General features: G+C 44.2%; 1 protein-coding gene across 3 annotated transcripts; it reads right to left on the reverse strand.

Annotated features, from left to right (window-relative positions):
* Window positions 1–5,832: 5,832 nt before the first annotated feature.
* Window positions 5,833–20,745, reverse strand: sec22b (SEC22 homolog B, vesicle trafficking protein). Of its 3 annotated transcripts, none has more exons than XM_033028314.1 (6): window positions 20,590–20,745; window positions 20,432–20,550; window positions 13,864–13,973; window positions 10,478–10,638; window positions 8,336–8,482; window positions 5,833–6,478 (listed from the first exon to the last, which is right to left on the reverse strand). In XM_033028314.1, exons 2-6 carry the CDS (start codon window positions 20,504–20,506, stop codon window positions 6,324–6,326), a joined length of 648 nt encoding a protein of 215 aa, XP_032884205.1. In that variant the 5' UTR covers window positions 20,507–20,550; window positions 20,590–20,745; the 3' UTR covers window positions 5,833–6,323. The 3 variants fall into 3 exon arrangements, with proteins under 3 accessions (XP_032884205.1, XP_032884204.1, XP_032884202.1); XM_033028313.1 differs by having other exon boundaries at window positions 20,432–20,583; window positions 20,621–20,739; XM_033028311.1 differs by having other exon boundaries at window positions 20,432–20,745.
* Between the last annotated feature and the right edge of the window lie 450 nt (window positions 20,746–21,195).

The following is a 21,195-nucleotide window of genomic DNA, read 5'->3' on the forward strand; positions in this document are numbered from 1 at the left end:
TCATGATTGACAAGAGAGAGAATCTCAACATTTTTTCAACACTAACTCTTTTATTTTTCATCGATGGGAAAAATCCTCGGTGCCTGATGAGGCGGACTCTGAGTAAAATGGCCAAAAATCACAGCCATACGTGGTAACGTTTCTGCTAAAATCAATATACAGCACAAACAGGAAGTGGTCAAGATTAGACTATTAATTATATAGAAGGCAAGGCAACTTTAATTAGGCAAGATGACTTTAATTAGGCAAGTCGACTTTAATTAGGCAAGGCAACTTTAATTAGGCAAGGCAACTTTAATTATGCAAGGCAACTTTAATTATGCAAGGCAACTTTAGCATTTCCAAACCAGAGGCAACACAGCTTTAGCATTTCCAAACCAAAGGCAACACAGCTTTAGCATTTCCAAACCAAAGGCAACACAGCTTTAGCATTTCCAAACCAAAGGCAACACAGCTTTAGCATTTCCAAACCACAGGCAACACAGCTTTAGCATTTCCAAACCATATTTCCAAACCTCATGAAGGGCACTGAGAGGTCAGTAAAACCACTCACAGTAAGATGGCCAAACATCACAGCCGTAAGTGGCAGTGTTTTTTTCTAAAATCAATAAACCGAACAACAGGAAGTGGTCAATATCAGACTTTTAGTAATATAGATATTAGTTGGATACGAATATATTAAATCACATACTCCGTGGTTTTTTTAGCTAGTTTTCCAAGAAAAAACTGCAGTAATCAAAGCCCGAAAGGGTAGGATGCTGAAGCCCCGTGTTTAGACATTGGAATGTTTTTTTATCAAACTAATAGAATGATTTTCCAACTCCAATGGTAATTAAACTTTTTCTTTTCACTCCTAGTTTTCTTCAAATATTTTTAGGATGTTCAAAAAGTTGAATAAAATAAACACTTAAGAAATGAGTTAATTTATGTTTTTTGCTCATGTGACAAAGTAAATTATATATTAAGTTATTTATGAAGGGAGAATAAGATGAAAATTACCAAAAACAAGAAAATCTAGTCGAGGGTGAATGAAATTTTGTGATAAAGACTCAAGGGTGAATGACACTGAAATAGTTTAAGAAGCACTGCTCTAGAGGACTAACAGCAGACTGCTTCTTAAGCAGTAAGAAATGGATCAAGGGACCAGAGTTTCTCTGTAAGTCACACAGAGAGTGGCCAAAGCTTAAAGGGCCTGTCCCACTTAGGCGACTTTTTAGGCGAGTGCAGGAGACTCTGCGCTCGTCTCATGATCGCCACATGGTCGCCACATGTTCGCTGGTGGTCTCTGGTGAGTCTCCTTCATGGTCGCGAGGAGTTCCCGCATTCTGGGAACTAGTCGCGGCCTCAGTATGGTCGCAGCAAATTTTTCAACATGTTGAAAATTTGGTCGCCTTGGAGAAAATCGACAATCCTGTAGTCGTAGGTGCAGTGGTAGTGGGGTCGCAATGTCGTTGTAGGTAGTCGAGGTAGTTTTAGTTAATCTCCTTTGTTGACGGGGCATTTTCATTGGCTCATTGGGGGGAAAAAAACGTAAGCACGAGTTTTCAGAACCAAGGAAAACCGACCGGTAATGTTAAATGCCCGCTAAACTTCACAGCTATGTATCTCTGGCTTATTAAAAGTTGTCTGGCTTCTTAAAAGTGTCTCCACTACTTCTCCCCCCCCCCCCCCCCCCCTCTTTTAAAGTACTTTCCGTATCACTTATTGACCACTTCCTGTTGTTCTGTTTATTGATTTTAGAAAAAACTCTGCCACTTGAACAGGTCCAGCCGGTCCAGTTCGCGGTTTTTCAGGCCAGTGAAAGCCGCAGGCAGTCCGCTGAAAAGTCGCCGATGTGGGACAGGCCCTTAACCTGGATACTGCAATCTCTGCTAATGATCCGGAAATCAAGCAAGGCATCACAGTGAACCTCATTGTCAAGGATCCATTGGACTCAACAAATTATTTAATTACCTATTTCTCATCATGGAGTAAGCTGAAGACTGCGGAATCTTGGTTTCTTAAAGTAAGGACAATACTCTTGCAGCAGACTCGATAAAGAAAGGAGATTGCTATAGGTAGATTTGAAAAAGATCCTGGCAAACTAAAGGAAAAGGTTGATAAAGAGAAGCTGGTAAACATGGTGTCAAAAGAAGCAGTCATTTGTACAAGCTAGATCCGTTGCTGGAGAATGGACTTCTGATAGTGGGTGGTCGCCTGAATAGACGAGCGATGCCTAGAGGCTAAACATCCTATTATTCTCTCGAAGGACCTTCACATATCAACACTACTGTTACAACATATCCATGAACAGCTCGGACATGGAGGAAGAAATTATATGCTGCAAGGAAGGTCATAACAGACTGTGTTGTGTGTAGATGACAGCAGTGTACTGTTGGGAGAACAAAAAATGGCAGACTTGCCCCTGGAGAGGATTTTACCTGACAAGCCTCCATTTACAGATGTAGGAGTAGACTAGTTCGGTCCGGTAGTGATCAAGAGAGGACGAAGTCTAGTTAAAAGATATGGTGCAATCTTCACCTGCATGGCAAGCAGGGCAGTACATCTTGAAGTTGCATTTACACTTGACAGACTCCTGCATTCATGCTTTACGAAGATTCATCTGTCGACGAGGTCAAGTTTCATCTTTAAGATCAGACAATGGCACAAATTTTATCAGAGCGGAAAGAGAATTGAGAGAAGCACTGGATGGTTTAAATCAGAATAAGATCCAGAATATGCTTCAGCGAGGGATAAGGTGGAACTTTAATCCCCCAGCAGGATCCCATCATGGCGGTGTTTGGGAACGATTGATTCGCATGGTTCGTAATGTGCTGCGCTCTGTTCTTAAACAATAAGTTCTGGACGATGAAGGATTGCAAACTTTATTTTGTGAAATTGAAGCAATTTTAAATGATCGACCCATTACCAAGAGTTCTGATGATCCAGGGGACCTGGAAGCACTTACACCAAACCATCTTCTGTTGAAGACCAAACCAATACTACCACCTGGACTCTTTGTGAAGGAAGAATTGTACATTAAACACAGATGGAGACAGGTACAATATAAGGCAGACCTTTTTCGAAAACGGTGGACACAAGAATACTTGCCTCTAATCCAAGAACAACGATGGTCAAAGGTAAGAAGCAACTTTATTCCAGGTGACATCGTTTTGGTGGTTGATTCAACTGCACCACGAGGCTCCTGGCTAATGGGCAGAATATTGGAGATCATACCAGATGCACAAGGTCTTGTGGCTACAGTAAAACTTCAAACTAAGAACAACATCTTGGTAAGACCGATAACTAAGATATGTCTGCTCCAAGAAGCCAACAAAGATTGATGAATCACTAAATAAGTTTGAATGCCAACACATAGTGCATAGCTTTTGCTTTTGATAATATGTTAAGCTTTTATAGCTCCTTTTAATGTTATTGGTAATTGGCTCATTATATACATAGAACAATTAAGGGCCGGTGTGTAAGAGCCATTCATGCTTAGGCTAGTTACTGTTAGCATATTTTATTGTTTTGTCTAGATATTTCTAGTAGCAGTATTTTGAACGCTTGGAGGTGAGCTTTTGATACGTAGATGAACGTTACATATAGCGTAGTCACAGGGAGTGGTCAGATCAGACTGGAGCAGGCACGGGGGAAACAATACAGTTTTTACCAGATCTGATAGTAAGAACGGAAAGCTACAATTTGTATAAGAACAAAGAGGATCTGGTATGTTTACTTCTTTGTCTGTACAACTACTTCAATAAAGAATCAAATAAACTGGAAAGAACGACTGGAGGATTTTTTTTTGTTATTGTCTACATAAGTTCTACTCCTCCCTGCCTGTGTAGTAAAGGCAATAAAAAGTTGGACATTGGAAAAGTTTGAAATTGCCATTACAGGGTAGTTTGGGTGGGAAGGGATGAGTTGACAAGGGAGTTGCAAAGGGAACTGCGGAAAGTGGTGGAGATGGGAAGATGTGACCAGTCGTGGGAGGTCGCGAAAATATCGGAGGATTGTGTGTTGTATGCGACGGCTGATGGGGTGGAAGGTGAGGACTAGGCGGACTCTGCCTCTGTTGCGACTGAGTGGAGGGGGAGCAAGAGCAGAGCTGCGGGGTACTGAGGAGACATGATGAGGGCCTCATCTATGGTAGAAGAGTGGAACCCCTGTTCCCTAAAGGTCTCGACCCGAAACATCACCTTTTCCTTTTCTCCAGAGATGCTTCCTGATCCGCTGAGTTACTCCAGTTTTTTGTATCTACCCTGCTCTTGTATTGTATGCTGAGCTGACTGCTTGAGAGCTGAATCTATCCTGCGATGCCACCTTCAGGAATCCTTGGACAGGTGCACCCAGGTCCCACTGATCCTAGGGGCTCCTTAGGGTCTCTCGCTCTTTCACTCAACTGAAAAATATGACGGGGAACACATTTGCTGAATGAAAATTGTCTGAATCATCATCATGGAAATTGTCAGCTATTTCCTCTGATGACCAATGAAAAAAAACAATTAATTCCTGAAACTACCGTTGTCTTGTGTGTTTAAATAAGGTTATAAGTGATGAGCAGTCTTCAAATCCGAGACTATGTGAAAACATATACACAAGACTGTTACTTTATGGGTCCAGATATACTAGATGAATGCATGAATAGACAGGCTGATACAAGCAAGTTAATATCCTACATTTACAACACTCTTTTAATTGCACAAATCCCATCTTTTGAGATGCATAGGCGAGCATGGGAAGACGAATTGGGTTTATTAATTTCAAAGGATAACTGGGAGGAAAGCCTTCTATACATACACCACTGCTCTCTCAATGCATACTCTATTATTCGAAGACCAAATTGAACAAGATCTTCCCAAACGTCTCTCCTATTTGTGATAAATGCCTCCTCCGAGAGGCGACTATATCCCATTCCTTCGCTTCCTGTATAAAGTTACAATACTTCTGGAGGGGAATATTTGATATCTTCTCCAAAATACTTAAAATTAAATTGGAACTAGATATAAAACTGATCACATTAGGCATGTCAGAGGCCTGCTCTAAGCTAACGATATTTCAAAGACATTTCCTCAATTACAGCCTAATAACGGCAAAAAAAATTAATACTCAAATTTTGGAAACAGATATTTGGATTACGGATATGTCGGAGATACTATTTTTGGAAAACATTAGGCTTGTCTTGGCGGAAAAAGCAGATCAATTTCTTAAGACATGGTTGCCTTTTACTGAATTTCTGCAACAACAGAATGGTTAAAAACAAATTTAAACCCGATGCCAGGGATGGGTGGGGGGGGGGGAGGTATATCTCCATCTTGTCTTTTCTTATTTCTTTTCTTGTCTCTTGCACTTCTTTGGTAGCTTAGGGGTCGTTTTCTTGCTCTCTTACTTTGCTTTTTCTTCATTCTCTTCTTTTCTCTCTCTTTTTTTCCCTTTTTTTTGATTTAGGTTACAATGTTAAAAATGAAGCTGTACAATAATTATATAACTTATGTCGATCGTCTTATCCCTGTACAATTGCTTCTAATAAAATAAATTTTTTAAACAGTGATGAGCAGAATCAGGCTATTCGGTCCATCATCTACTCCGCCATTCAATCATGGCTAATCTATCTCTCCCTCCTAACCCCATTCTCCTGCCTTCTCCCCATTACCCCTGACACAGATGTTTGCAGATATTCTTTTAGCAACTCGTGGGCATGCCTACCGTATAAAGAGATACCGATGCAGAAGATACAGTGATGATCCCCAAGTTCCATGACTAGAATGCAGGGAAACTTGATCTCCCTGTACCAGCAACCAAGAAATGATGAAAAGCAGTGCATATCCCTGGGACTGATAAAAGCCACTCTTATGATTACGTGATTTTATTCAATCAATGTACAAGTGAGATCAATTTCTACACAGTTACATCAAAGCATGTTATCTTTCACAGCTGTAGTGCCCAGGTCCACACAAAGAAACAAAATGGACAGACAGGTCACAGAGGTCATTTGCTCTTCAGTGGATTTTGCAACAGCATGTTTCAATACTTCCACTCTTCATAGCAATTCCAAAAATAAAATTAACATTTATTATTATTTTTTTAGAATTTGAGATGTTAGAATGCACATTCTAAAGGAGTGAAAAGATGGTTTATTCAATTCAACATTAATTGGTAAATGTAGTTTAATGGTGCTGTATACTAAAGGCCCATCAGACCACATTGACTACAACAGAAATGGGAAGGAGCTATATCTTCAGTAAAATTGTGGGTATTCATGGATATAGCACACCAGGAACTGACAGAATCCGTGTGCAAGGAACATGAATCAACACGCCACACACTACGTTCAGCCAGCTTCAGAACCACCAGAACCGCACGTAAACGATCAGCATGACTGCAAAGACGCCAACGGCTGCCAGCTTGGCATATGTCGAACGCATGTTCAAGTACTTGGCATCTTGTCGGTACTTCTTCGACAGGCTGGAGAGACCACTGGCCTTGCTGTCCAAAGCTATAAGAAAGAGTGAGAATTATTGAATTCTTTGAATGAGAATGAATTAGAATGACAAAGAATGAGAATTATTCCAAACATTTCAGTCGGAATGTAGCAATCTGGGAACAGTGGACTAAGGAAAAGCGGAGACATGAACCACCAATACTGCTAAATACAACACTAGGCTTCAGCCACTCAGATCCCATGGCCAATCCAATGTTGTCAGACACTATGTATTATTTCATTGACTTTACCCTGAAATTTAATCTCACACAATAGTATGCAGGCTCTCATTTAATCTCCTTTCACAGTCCACATACATTATACCCAACTATTTAATAATGCCACCAAAAGCTCCATGAATTCTCTGCAATTCCTGCAAAATCTCAAATATTAAAGTGCCAAGTGACTTAGTACTGTTAATATCTCAGACTAGAAAACTAACTGCTGGAGGAACTAAGCAGGTACAGTTACATCTGTTAACATCTCCTTGGTCCCAGTAATCACTGGTAACTCTACATGTCGGTTAAGTTTTGTCGAGATGATGTGTAATTCATTCTTTATTTCGAGCCATATATTTATCTTTATCAACATGCCCCCACCGTGAAAAAGCAGCATGACAGTTTCAAAATAAAACAGGGAAGAGTGCAGTAATTTACAGTCTGTTTCCAAACCTGCCTGACCTGACCTGTTGAGTGCTTTTATTTCAGATTTACATCTGCTTTCAACAGAAGTAACACAAAACAGTACAGCACAGGAACTAGCACTTTGGCCCACAATGAATGTTTCGGGCATGTTGGCAAGTTAAAAAAATCTTATCAGTCTTCATATGATCCATATTCCTCCATTCACTACATATCCATATGCCTATCCAAAAATCTCTTAAATACCACATATCTGCTTCTACCACTACCTCAGTTCCAGGCACTCACCACCCTCTGTGTAAAAGAAAACTTGCCAACACATCACCTTTAAACTTTCTCCCTCTAATCTTAAAGCTATGCCCTCTAGTCTTTGACATTTCAATTCTGGGGAAAAAGGATGGGCAGACTACGCTATCTGTATCTTTCCTCACAGCCTCCAATGCTCCAGAGGAAGACAATCACAACAGACTCAACTTGTATTCTTACAAGGCTCAACAGGCTGGATAAAGGGATATGTATCTCGAACAGTGGAAACTGCTTCAAGTTCTTAGGAATGAATATCACCATCAATTTGTCGTGGACCAGCCACAGCAAGGCTATGGCCAAGAAAGAACATCAATGCCTCTACTTCCTTATAGAAAGTTTGGGAAGTTTGGCATCCCCCAACAACTCTCACCAACTTCTATAGATGCTCCATAGAAAGCATTTTATCGCCATGCATCACAGCATGGTTTGAGAACAGCTCCATTCCAGACTGCAAGAAATTGCACAAAGTTGTGGACATAGCCCAGACCATCATGCAAACCAATCTCCCTTCCACTCACTCCATCTACACCTCACGCTGCCTCAGCAAGGTCACCAGCATAATCAAGGACCAGTCTCACGCCAGTCACTCCCTCTTCTCCCCTCTCACATCACAATGCATATGACCAGATTCAGGGATAGTTTTCCCCAGTTGTTATCAGGCAAAAACAGCCCTCTCACCAACTAGAGTGCGGCCCTAACCTCTCATCTACCTCAAAGGAGACCTTTGAACTATCCTTATTTTGACTTTATCTTGCACTAAATGGTGTACGCTTTATATATACACTGTGGATGGCTGAATGTAATGATGTATACTTTTTTCTTTGACTGTATAGCACAATAGCTTTTCACTGTACCTCAGTACACATAATAAAATAAACCATAACTATAATCTTAAATTGCTGTTGCTCAGGCACAGAAACTTTACCTGAGAGCGCTTCTCCACGCTGTAACACCTCTTCAATATTCGCCACCATTATTCTCTGCACATCCTGCAGTTCCGTGTTTATGGAGCCAAGGTTTCTCCGTGCTCTACTATCGATGTAAGATTTCTTTGTTTTTTGAATGTATGTGTCTGGAAGAGAAAGCAAACACAAACTTGGTTACACCTCATAGTCACCACTCTATATAATCTAGATTTTTACCACCCAGCCCAGCCTTCTCTTAATTGTCAGCAGAGCAATGGATGGTGTCCTGGGGCACTAAAGCTCTAGTAACCCCCTCAATAATGCTCAGCTTGGATCTAACAGAACCTCTCAGCTTAACAGTACATGTGGGCTGATGCAAGTCTCCCTGTCCATGAAATCATTACAGCATTAACTGATTGTAACCTTAAAAACCCTGGTAAATCAGAAGTAAATGAACATCAAGAAGAAAATACTTCACTGGGTTGGAATTGTAACTGGCACAAGATTACAGTCATCAGAGGTCAATCATCCCAGCCCCAGGATATCACTGCAGGAGATTCTCAGGACAGCGTCCTAGATGCAACTACCTCCAGCTACTTCATCAGTAATAGAACAGAGAACATAGAACAGTACGGAACAAGAACAGAGCCTTTGTGCCACAATGCCTGTACCGAACATGATACCAAATTAAAATTAATTTGTCCGCAAGTGATCCACATCCATCCATTCCCTTCATATGTCACATTTAGGCAGTCAGATCAAGCAAATCCATCTGTAAGAGGGCGCTTCAGAAGACGATCAGGAAGGCAAATTGAACCTTGAAATGATGGTGGCAGGTAAGGTTAAGAAATATCCTAAGAGATTCTACAGGTATATTAAGAGTAAATGGTGGCTAGAGAAAGAATAGATTCCCTTGAGGTTCAACATAGCAGTCTTTGTGTGGAGCCACAAATACAAGAAACCTTGTTTTAATGTACATGTAAAATCCCATGGGATTTTATTGAACCCAACTTGCTAATGACATTATATTGCCCCTTTGTGCCCTTCTAATTGCCTGGTTGACTTCTTTCTTGTTTGCTTTATTACTATATCCCTAAAAGGCCCTTCATCTTCCTCAACCTGACGTATGTTTCCTTTTTCTTTTTTGGGTGTCTAAGGATCCCTTACCTTGCCATCCTTATCTCTCCTCCTTACTGCAACACGCTGGTCCTAAACTCTAATCAGCTGGTCTTGAAACAACAGGCACGTGTCAGCATGGGCGGAAATTTAGGGGGTGGGGGGCAATCCCCTCCATGTTTTGTGAAACAAGTTGCAGCAAAACCGCCTGGGAAGCCCAGGTCAGCTCGCCTGCCCCGGGACTGGCTGTAGAGCCCTGGTTGCCTGCGAGCCCCAGGACTGGCTGCAGTTTCCAGGTTGCGAAAACTAATTGAAAAAAAATACGCCTGCGGGCCGGATGATTTTGGGTTAAGGGCCGGATCCAGCCTGTGGTTGCCGACCCCTGTCCTAGATGTTAGGTCTCATTGTGTCATCCCCATGTTTTAAAAGCGATTTCCGCCCATGGGTGACGTGTCTGATGTGGACCTACCCAACAACAGCTGTTCTCAATTTACTCTCCAGCTCCTAGCTAATAATGCTACAATCTGCCTTACCCCAATTTAGATTTCCCAAAAGATCCAGATTTTTCCTTACTTATAACTATCTTAAAATGTATAATGTTGCACTGGGGAGTCAGGAGTGGGGAAGTTTGTTGATGCTTACACAATGTTCAATTCTATTTGCAACTCTACAGAAAATTAACCAATGATCAAGTCCCCCTGTATGCTGCGGGACATCTTGCAGGCATCAGTCAAAAATTCCCACTGCACAAGTGCCAGGCAATGATTAACTTCAATGTCTAACCACCTAGTCATTACGTTAAATGGCACTAATATTGCTGGGACGTCAACATTTTGGGGTTATCTTAAGTTCTGGAATTCCCTGCTAAAAATCTCTGCTTATTCAATGCATCTGCAGCCTGACAACCTTAAACACATTTCCTGTGTTTAAGTACACACTCTGCAGACCTATCTTAGATCGTCATGTACACTGTCTTAATATTGGAAGGCAACTGGATGCGAGGGGCAATTACAAACAAAGACGAGATCAGAGAATCTATCACTCACCAAATTCAATGAAGGAGTAAGGGCGAGAGACTGTTTGGACCTTCTTTCCATGATGCTCATCAAATTCTGCCTGTAGGTCTTCAAGATATGAAAATGCCAATTTTTTGGAATATGTTGCCTCACATAAAACCAGATAGCAGACCCCTTTCTCTATCACATAACTGTAAAAAAGAAGACATCGTGTTATAAGAATAACTTGTTTATGCAATAGTTCCCTGCTCACAAAAGGTAGTAGACCTGCCACTTTTTTTCCCTGATGGAACTGTCCAATCACCAATCGCACTTGAACCAGAAGATAAAGGTATCCAGATTAGAGAGTAGGCGTGAATGCTGGAATCTTATGTAAAACACAAAATGCTGCAGTAACTCAGTGGATCAGGAAGCATCTCTGGAGGACATGGATAGGTGACATTTCAGATCGGGACCCCTCTTCATACGGTGTCAGGAGTTATGGGGAGAAGGCAGAAGAATGGGGTTGAGAGGGGAAGATAGATCAGCCATGATTGAATGGCAGAGTAGACTTCATGGGCTGAATGGCCTAATTCTGCTCCTGAAAATAATAAACAATGTAATTTGTTTTTTAACTTATGTATACAATGTGGCAAATATTTAATTGGAAATTCCACATTCTCCTGATGAACCTGAAAATGTTAATTCTGCTTTTTTCCATGGTGGTTTGCCCTAATGGTTACTTCCACCATATTCTGTTCGTATTTCTGAATTGTCGTCGGGACATTGGTGAGGCCACATTTGGAGTACCGTGTTCAGTTTTGGTCACCCTGTTATAGGAAAGATGTTGTTAAGCTGGAAAGGGTGCAGGGAAGATTTATGAGGACGTTGCCGGGATTCGAGGGCCTGAGCTATAGGGAGAGGTTGAGCAGGCCTCTTTATTGAAGCACAGGACGATGAGGGGGATCTTGTAGACATGTATATAAGATCATGAAGAGAATAGATAGGGTAATAGTAGAGTCTTTTACATTTGGTCGGTACTTTAAAAACACTTAAAAGACACAAATAAATTAGGCAGGTACTATAAAAACATTTAAAATACATTTGGACAAGTACATGGTGTGGGCAAGTGGACCGGTGTGGGCAGTTGGGCCGAAGGGCCTGTTTCCACACTGTATCACTCTCTTACATGGATAGGAAAAGGTTTCGAAGTATATGGACCAAACGCAGGGAGATGGGGGACTACTATCTTCTCCTGTAGTTGGGGCATCTTGGTCGGCGTGGGCGAGTTCTGCCTCAGTGCCTGTTTCCAGGCTGTATGATTCTATGACCCTAAACTGTTGGAAGAGAACAACTGCTGAATATGTGTAAGCATTCTGACAGAAATAAGCAAAGAATGCCAGCAACATTTATCAAGGATGGCGGCATCTGTAGAAAGAGAAGCAGAGTTATGATTTCAGCATAACATTTCTGACTTGAATCGCTAACTGGTTCTCTCTCCAGACACTGTCTGTTCTGCTGGGTGTTGACAGCATTATGTTTTTATCTCCAATTTCCAGCTTCAGCAGTTTTATTTTTCCATAAGAGAAGATGATGACATGGGCATACCTCAAGGTTAGTAGAAGGACCACTACTTTCCCTGCTACATATTATTGACTTAGACATGGATATACTGGCACAATTTCCAAATCTGCAATTGACAAGAGAACGTGGAGATATAGTGAACTGTATGAAAGAGCGTAATGGACTCCTAGAGGAAAAATACTGGCTGTGCAACAATTGGTCGATGAAATTGGACACAGATAAATGCAAGTTGTTATAAAGATGTTATGCTTTATTTGCATGCTATCCAATCTAATCATATTACACACAGACAGAATTAAATCATGCACAAAACATGCAGAATATATAGTTACATTGATACAATTTCAGAGAAAGTGCAGCTTAAAAAGTGCAAGTCATAATGAGATAGGTTGCAAGATCAGGACAACACCCGTAACATGAGAGGGCTATTTAGTAGTCTGACAATGGAGAGAGTGCAGAGAAGATTTATGAGGATGTTGCCAAGACTCTTGGCCCAGAGCGATAGGGAGTGGTTAAACAGATTAGTGCTTTATTTCTTGGAGTGCAGGAGAATGAGGGGTGATCTAATAGAGGTGCAAAAAGTAATGAGGGGCACAGATAGGGAGAATGCACATAGTCTTTTTCTCATGATAAGAACTACAGGGTGTAGATTTAGATGAGAAGGGAAAATTTAATAGAACTCTGAGGGGCAACTTTGTCACACAGATGGTGGTGAAAATATAGAATGAGCTGCCAGAGGAAGTATTTGAGGCAGATACATTAGCAACATTTAAAAGACAATTCGACAGATACATGGACAGGGACGGTTTAGAGGGATATGGGCCGAGAGCTGGAAAAAGAGACTGGCCCGATTTGCCAACTTAGTTGACATGGACAAGGTGGACTGAAGGGTCTTACAAAATTCTTAAGGGGTTGGACAGGCTAGATGCAGGAAGATTGTTCCCGATGTTGGGGAAGTCCAGAACAAGGGGTCACAGTTTAAGGATAAGGGGAATATCTTTTAGGACCGAGATGAGAAAAACATTTTTCACACAGTGGTGAATCTCTGGAATTCTCTGCCACAGAAGGTAGTTGAGGGCAGTTCATTGGCTATATTTAAGAGGGAGTTAGATGTGGCCCTTGTGGCTAAAGGTGTCAGGGGGTATGGAGAGAAAGCAGGTACAGGATACTGAGTTGAATGATCAGCCATGATCATATTGAATGGCGCTGCAGGCTCGAAGGGCCGAATGCCTACTCCTGCACCTATTTTCTATGTTTCTACGTCTGTTTCCATGCTGTATAACTCTATGTCTCCATGACCTCCTCCAACCAACCTCGTTCTAATGCATTCAGTGCCCTCCTGTACATCAGTGTGACCAAGGGTAGGGTAAGCGACTGCTTTGTTGGACGTGCTCTATTCACCAGGGCCAGCTGAAGCTCCTGGTTGCTGGCCATTTTAAATCTCCCTTCCAATGCCTATACCAACTTGTCTGTCCTCGGCCTCCTGCCAGGGTGAGGCCGCACGCAAACTGGAAGAACAAAACCTCACATTCTGCTCGGTGGCCTACAACACTATGACATGAACATTCAGTTCTCCAACTTCAGGTGAATACACCTGTGATATACTCAGCTTTGCCTCCACCACCCTCCATGCATATTTTTCTTTCTATTCCACCTGCCTGCATTTCCCAGTTCCTTTCCTCTCCTCCACCACCTCCATCTACTCATTGCACATCTCTCCATACTCCATATCGCGCATTTCTCATACCCAACAGCAAAGGGCCTGTTTGGTGTTGTATGACTCAATGAATCTTTGAGCCATGTTAGAAAGAGGGGTCAAAATGGGCTGGAGATTCTGCAAGTGTAGCACTTACTGGAAGGACATGGATCCCGCTTGCAATGTGCATCGAGTGGGTGACTGTTCATTAAGCTTGCGGAACAACTGCTTGGCCTGGCTCTGATAGAGTTGCAGATCTCGTCCAGACTGAAAGAAATGAAATAATGTATTGAGCAAAGGCGGGATAAGGAAGAATTAATTCAAACTGTACCAATACCAACTCCATATGGTGGCAGCACCACCTTAACGTTCCTCCCACTCGCGTTTTGCAGATGCTCGCAAATGATTCACTCCCTGCACCTATGGCATATTTTTTTTATCATTAACCAGTCTTCATACTAATGATATTTACTAAAGTCTCTCATTCTCTTTTCCATTCTTATCCAGGATATAGGTTTTGCTGGCTTGGCCAATATTTATTGTACATCTCTAATTGCATTCAATATGGTGGTGAGTCACCTTCCTAAACCACAACAATCTTTGTAGTTAAGGTATTGTTTCTGCAGAATCACTATAGGAATAAAAACACAAAGGGACACAAAGTGCTGGAGTAACAGCCGGTCAGGTAGCATCTCTGAAGAACATGGATAAGTGACTTTTTAGGTCGAGAAACTTCTTCAAACTGATTGGCGGGAGGGTGGGGGGACTGGGGAGAGGCAGGACAAAGTGTGACAGGTAATAGGTTGGCATAGGCAAGATGGCTGGAACAAAGGTCAGAGATAAAAACAGAAGGTGTGAAATGGGGTTGAAGAGTTGCAAATTGAAAAGTTTGAGGGAGAAAAGTGGCAGGAGGGGAGGTGAGAAATATGTGGTCCAGGTGAGGTGCAAGGGAGGAGAGGGGTGCAAGCAAAAAAAAAGGGGGAGGGGTTGATGTGGTGGGGTTTAGTTGGAGGTTACCTAAAATTTGAGAATTCAATATTCATACCGTAGGGTTGTACCAGGACTGAAAGGTCAGTATGGGAATGGTAGTTAAAATAGTTAGCAAATAGGAAATCCAGTAGGCCATGGCGGACCAGTGCAGCGAAACAGTCGCCGAGTCGAGACTTAGTTTCACCGATAAGCAGGAGGCTACATCGGGAACATCTGATGCAGATAAGGTTAGAGGAGGTGCACATGAACCGCTGTCTCAACTCGAAGCACTGCTTAGATTCCTGGATGGAGGGAAGGGAGGAGATATAGGGTCAGGTATTACATCTCCTACTGTTGCTGGGGAAAGTTGCTGGTGGTTTGGGCAGGAAGGGATGAGTAAACCAAGGAGTTGCAGAGGGAGCCATCTCCGTGGAAGGCGGAAATGGGTGGAGTTGGGACTGGTGGTGGGATTGCATTGCAGGTGACGGAAATATCGTAGGATGATGTGTTGGATGTGGATGCTGGTGGGGTGGAAGGTGAGGAGCAGGGGAGGAGGACCAGGCCCAGAGGTCCAGGCTACTCTCCTGTTATGTAGCTCCCTCTAGCTTTGCCTTTCGCAACTTTTCAACCCTGTCTCACACCTTATGTTTATATCTCTGGTCTTTATTCCAACCATCTGCCTATCAACCCCCCCCCCCCCCCCCCCCCACGTCAACCTCTAACCTGCCATACAATGTCCTGCCTCCCCTCTAATCTTGCTTTTTTCCCCCAACTCTCACCCCTCCCCACAATCAGTCCAAAGAAGAGTATCAACCCGAAACATCACATATCCATGTTCTTCAGAGATGCTGCATGGCCTACTGTGTTACCCCAGCACTTTGTGTTCCTTATGTGTTTTAACCAGTATCTACAGTTCCTTGTTTCTCTATCATTATTGGGCGGCAGTGGTAGAGTTGCTGCCTTACAGCGACAGAGACCCGGGTTGGAACCTGATTACGGGTGCTGTCTGTGTGCAGTTTGTACGTTCTCCCTGCGACCGCGTGGGATTTCTCCAGGGGCTCTGGTTTCCTCCCACACTCCAAAGATGTACAGGTTTGTAGGTTGATTGGCTTTGGTAAAATTGTAAATTGTCCCTAGTGTGTAGGATAGTGTACATGTACAGGATGATTGCTGGTCAACGAGGACTTAGTGGGCCGAAGAGCCTGTTTTTGCGCTATATCTCTAAAGTCTAAAGTTCTTTGGATTTGGATTCAGTGACGATAAGGGATTGCAATAATAGTATTTTCCTGCAGTCGACAGCTTTTCTCTTTGCTTTCAACCACATGGCCAATCAAGTCCCAATTGATAAGCTGGTCCAAGAGGTTAAGGCACATGGGATCTAAGGCAAGCTGGCAAATTGGATCCCAAATTAACTTGATGATAGGGGGTAGAAGATGGTGGTCTAAGCATGTTTTTGTGATGAGAAGTCTGTAACCAATCTGATCCACAGGGATCAGGGAAAGGACCTTTGTTGTTTTTAATATATACTAGACCAAGTGGGACCCGTTGGGTCCCGTCCCCTCAACGCGTGGTTGCGGGGGAAGGGGCCGGCCTGCGGCATCACACACACACTAACCAACCCCTCACACACACACACTAACCACCCCACACACACACACACACACACTAACCACCCCCATTGATATTATATTAATGTTATTCATTCACTCCTTTTACCCCATCCCCTAGCCTATCCACTCACGTAGAGCCCCCAACTCGCAGGTGCAGCTAGAGAGGGAGGGGGGTAGAGAGAGAGAGGAACACAGGGGGGGGAGCGTCGTCAGAGGGGAGGGCTGGTTCCCGAATCTCGCTCCCGGTTCCAGGCTGCAGGCAGGGCCCGAGAACGGGGGGGGGGGGGGGGTGACGTCACTCGCAGCGCGAGCAAGAAGACAAAGCTCTATGATCTTTGGACAGCTGGGTTTTTTTCAAATGTTTTTCGGCCGAGACGGACCTGAGAGCTCTATTACAGGGCCCGACTTGCTCGTTCTTCACTCGCAGCGCGTGCCGCAGTATTCACCGATGATCTTCGGTGTTCAGTCGACGGGGCGACTTTCGAACAACGGGAGGAGGGAGGGGTGGGAGGTGACGTCAGTCGCAGTGCGAGCAGACGGCACGGCAGGCAGGCAGATCCTTTGTCACGTCATCAGCGAAAAAAACAGGCGTTTTGAATTCAAATTTTGATCGGATTTGTGAAGATTTTTATTAATAACTCAAGAAATAAAGCAGGAAATTTTCAAGTAAGCCGATTTTGGACTCCGGGGGTAAATCTCTACCGGAATATGTAGCGCGTCATTTCTTTGAGTAGATATGATCACACACAAACAAATAAATACATAGACACACACATCCAAGATCAGAGTTTTATAGTTATATAAGGATATAAGGGTTAATGATTCGGATATGAGTGTGGGGGGTACGATTAATAAGTCTGAGGATGACACAAAAAATGTGGTCAGCCAAAAAGTTTGTCTAAGGCAGGATATAGACATGTAGAAAGTTGGGTAGAGTGTTGGCAGATGGACAACTTTATCCTGATCATGATGTGCAAGGTGATACATTTTGTAAACACAGATAGGGGAAGACATTCAAGGGGATCTGAGAAGAACATTTTTTTTTAACACAGGGTGGTTGATGTCGCAAACTTGCTGTCATAAGTAGTGGCGGGATCAAGTATAATCACTGCATTTAAGCGACATTTAAAGCTGCATTGGAATAAGCAAGTTATATGACCTAATGGGGGCAAATTGGATTTGTGGGCAAAATATACATATATTTGTATCATCTGCAAAAACTTTATCATGCACTCTGTATTAAAGCCTAAATTAAAAAAAACAAGGGAAAGAATTGTGTACTCAGTGTAGCTCCTCCTTTCATAGTCTTTCAATCACAGAAACACCTGGCCAGCATCACCCCCTGCTTCCTGCCACTTAGACATTTTCAGGTTACATGAGTAGGCAGGAACTGCAGATGCTGGTTTAATCCGGGTAGACAAAATTTTGGAGTAACAGGCAGCATCTCTGGAGAGAAGGAATGGGTGATGTTTTGGGCAATGACCCTTCTTCAGACTCATACATAGACATACAGATACATAGACTTTAACACTATAAAGCTGTAACATTATATTCTGCATTCTTGTATTTTACCCCTTGCACTACCTATTGGACGTGTATGGCTAGATTACACTTATGTATAGTATGATATGACTGGATTGCAGGGAACATAGTACTGTACAAAGTACCACTGTACTTTAGTACTCGTAACAATAATAGAACAATTGTCAATAACGGCATCCTCAAGAGTGATGGGGAGCAGCTGGAGGTTGTTGTGCATGTTGGCATAAACAATATAGGTAGGCAGAGGAAGGAAGTTCTGCAACACGAGTTTACAGAATTGGGTAAAAGACTGAAAAGTCGGACCTGCAGGGTAGTGATCTCAGGATTGCTTCCAGTACCTCATGCTAGTGAACGTAAGAATAGGAAGATAGGGGGAATGAATGAGTGGCTGAGGAGTTGGTGCAGGGGGCAGGGATTTAGATTTCTGGCTCATTGGGATCTCTTCTGGGGCAGGGGGGGGCTGTACAAAGGGACGGGTTGCACCTAAACTGGAGGGGGACGAACACCCTAGTGGGCAGGTTTGCTAATGCTACACTGGAGGGTTTAAACTAAATTGGCAGGGGGGTGGGATCTCGTACAGGACAGAGGCACTTGCAAGGCTAGAGGTTGGTATGGAGGATGGTGTGGGAAAGGTTAGTGGACAGAACAGGCAGGTGAAAGGCGGAGAGTGAGGAAGGAGGGTTGGTTTAAACTGCACGTATTTTAGTGCAAGGAGCCTGACGGGTAAGGCAGTGACTGGGACTCTGTACCCATGACTAAAACCTGGTTAAGGGAGGGGCAGGACTGGCAGCTCAATGTTCCAGGGTACAGGAGCTTCAGGAGAGACAGGGGTGAGGGAAAAAGAGGAGGGAGGGTTGCATTGTTGGTTAAGGAGGATGTCAAGGTTGTGATCAGAGGTGACATTACGGGCGGTTCGTCTAGTGAGGCTATTTGGGCTGTAAGATTGCAGAAAGATCTAGATGGATTGGCCAAGTGGGCAGAGGAATAGTTGATGGAATTTAATACAGAGAAGTGTGAGGTGTGGAATTTTGGGATGTCGATCAAGGGCAGAACCTACACAGTAAATGGTCGGCCTCTGGGTAGTGTTGTAGAGCAGAGGGATCTAGGAGTACAGGTGCATGGTTCCTTGAAAGTTGAGTCGCATGTAGATAAGGTGGTCAAAAAAGCTTTTGCACTTTGGCCTTCATCAGTCAGAGTATTGAGTATAGAAATTGGGAGGCCATGTTGCAGTTGTATAAGACGTTGGTGAGACCGCATCTAGAATATTGTAGGTTCAGTTCTGGGCACCATGTTATAGGAAAGATATTGTCAAGCTTGAAAGGGTTCAGAAAAGATTTACGAGGATGTTGCCAGGACTAGAGGGTGCGAGCTATAGGGAGAGGTTGAGTAGGCTGGGTCTCTATTCCATGGATCGCAGGAGGATGGGGGGGGGGGGGGGGGATGATCTTATAGAGGTGTACAAAATCATGAGCGGAATAGATCGGGTAGAAGCACAGAATCTCTTGTACAAAGTTGGGGAATCGAGGACCAGAAGACATAAATTCAAGGTGAGGGGGAAAAGATTTAATAAGAATCCGAGGGGAAACTTTTTCCACACAAACTGGGCGGTGGGTGTATGGAACAAGTTGCCAGAGGAGGTAGTTGAAGCTAGGACTATCCCACCGTTTAAGAAACAGTTAGACAGGTACATGGATAGGACAGGCTTGGAGGGATATGGACCAAGCGCAGGCAAGTGGGATTAGTGTAGCTGGGACATTGTTGGCCGGTGTGGGCAAGTTGGGCCGAGGGGCCTGTTTCCACACTGTATCACCACTCGATGACTCAAACTGTAACTCAGCCTGGAGAAGTGCGAGGCGAATAGATATGGTATGGTATTGGACAAAAAATGGTAAAACACCTAAGAAATCACTGAAGATAAATGTACACGTGGAAAAGACAGAGTTCACAGAGCAGGATGACGAATGTCAGGTTACAACGCACCAGGAAGTGACAGAATCTGGCAGGGTGCAAGGAAATGTACAAGGATGTTGACAGGACTGGAGGATGACAGGTGGAGATTAACAGAGACCAGGTTATTTGCACAAATGAGGTGGTGATCTTGATGGGGTATTGATTGAGGAGAACTGGGGGCTGGAGGAGCCACTTCCCCCAGTAGAAAGACACGAATGATCCAGATTGGATTGAAGCCGAGTAATTTTTCTCTGGCAGAGATATTGAGTTGCACACCCTTTAAACAGGACGATTTATCTCAGACGACCACCAATACTAGTCCCTGCGTTTAGCCCATATCACTCCAAACCTATCCGATTCATGAACCCACTTCTACCACCTACTCTGGCAACTCGTTCCATATATCTCCCCCATGTAAAATACATTGTTAACCTATGCCTATGAGTTTTAGACTCCCCTATCCCGGGGCAGAGTCCATGACCACCATCTTATCGCCGGCCCCCGTGGTTTTCTCCGGCGGGGTTGCGGGGCCCGGGTGTCTGCGGGGCGACCCAGCTGCTCCCGGGGAGGGCGGTGGGTCCAGGCCCGGGCTCCGGGCTCCCGCCGCCGCCGCCCCCAGGTCCCGGGCCCCTCTCCACCGGCGCCAGCTCTCACCTGCTCGTCCTCTTGCATGGAGGCGGCGAGTGGGAGACCGTCGGCCACCCGTGCGATCATCGTCAGCAGCACCATCCTCAGGCCGGCCGACCGACCGAGTGGGCCGCAGCCTCGGCCTCTCCTGCCCTCGGGCTCGGGCTCGGCCTGTCCTCCACCGGGGCCTCGGCCTGTCCTGGGCTCAAGCCTGTGGTCGCTCAGGCGCTGCTCCCGTCGCCGGCTCAAGTTGTGGTTGCGGGGCGGGACCGGGCGGAGTAACCCGCGCCCGCCGACTGACCCCGGACTCGAGCTCCGACTCCCGGCCGGCGGCGGGATGGCGGCGACGGGGCGGAGTATGAGCTCAGCCGGGGGGGCGAAGCATCCAGGATCCCGGGGTTAGATTACACCGAATCCCGGGGTTAAAGCATCCAGGATCCCGGGGTTAAAGCATCCAGGATCCCGGCGTAACATTAGACTGAATCCCTGGATAAGATTGGACTGGATCCCGGGGTAAAATCATCCAGGATCTCGGGGTAACATTAGACTGGATCCCAGGGTTAGATTAGACTGGATCCTGGGGTAAAAGCATCCAGAATCCCAGGGTAACATTAGACCGAATCCCGGGGTAAAATCATCCAGGATCTCGGGGTAACATTAGACTGGATCCCAGGGTTAGATTAGACTGGATCCCGGGGTAAAAGCATCCAGAATCCCAGGGTAACATTAGACCGAATCCCAGGGTAAAATCATCCAGGATCTCGGGGTAACATTAGACTGAAACCCGGGGT

The sequence above is a fragment of the Amblyraja radiata genome, chromosome 10 (genome assembly GCF_010909765.2).
Source record: "Amblyraja radiata isolate CabotCenter1 chromosome 10, sAmbRad1.1.pri, whole genome shotgun sequence".
NCBI classification, from domain to species: Eukaryota; Metazoa; Chordata; class Chondrichthyes; order Rajiformes; family Rajidae; genus Amblyraja; species Amblyraja radiata.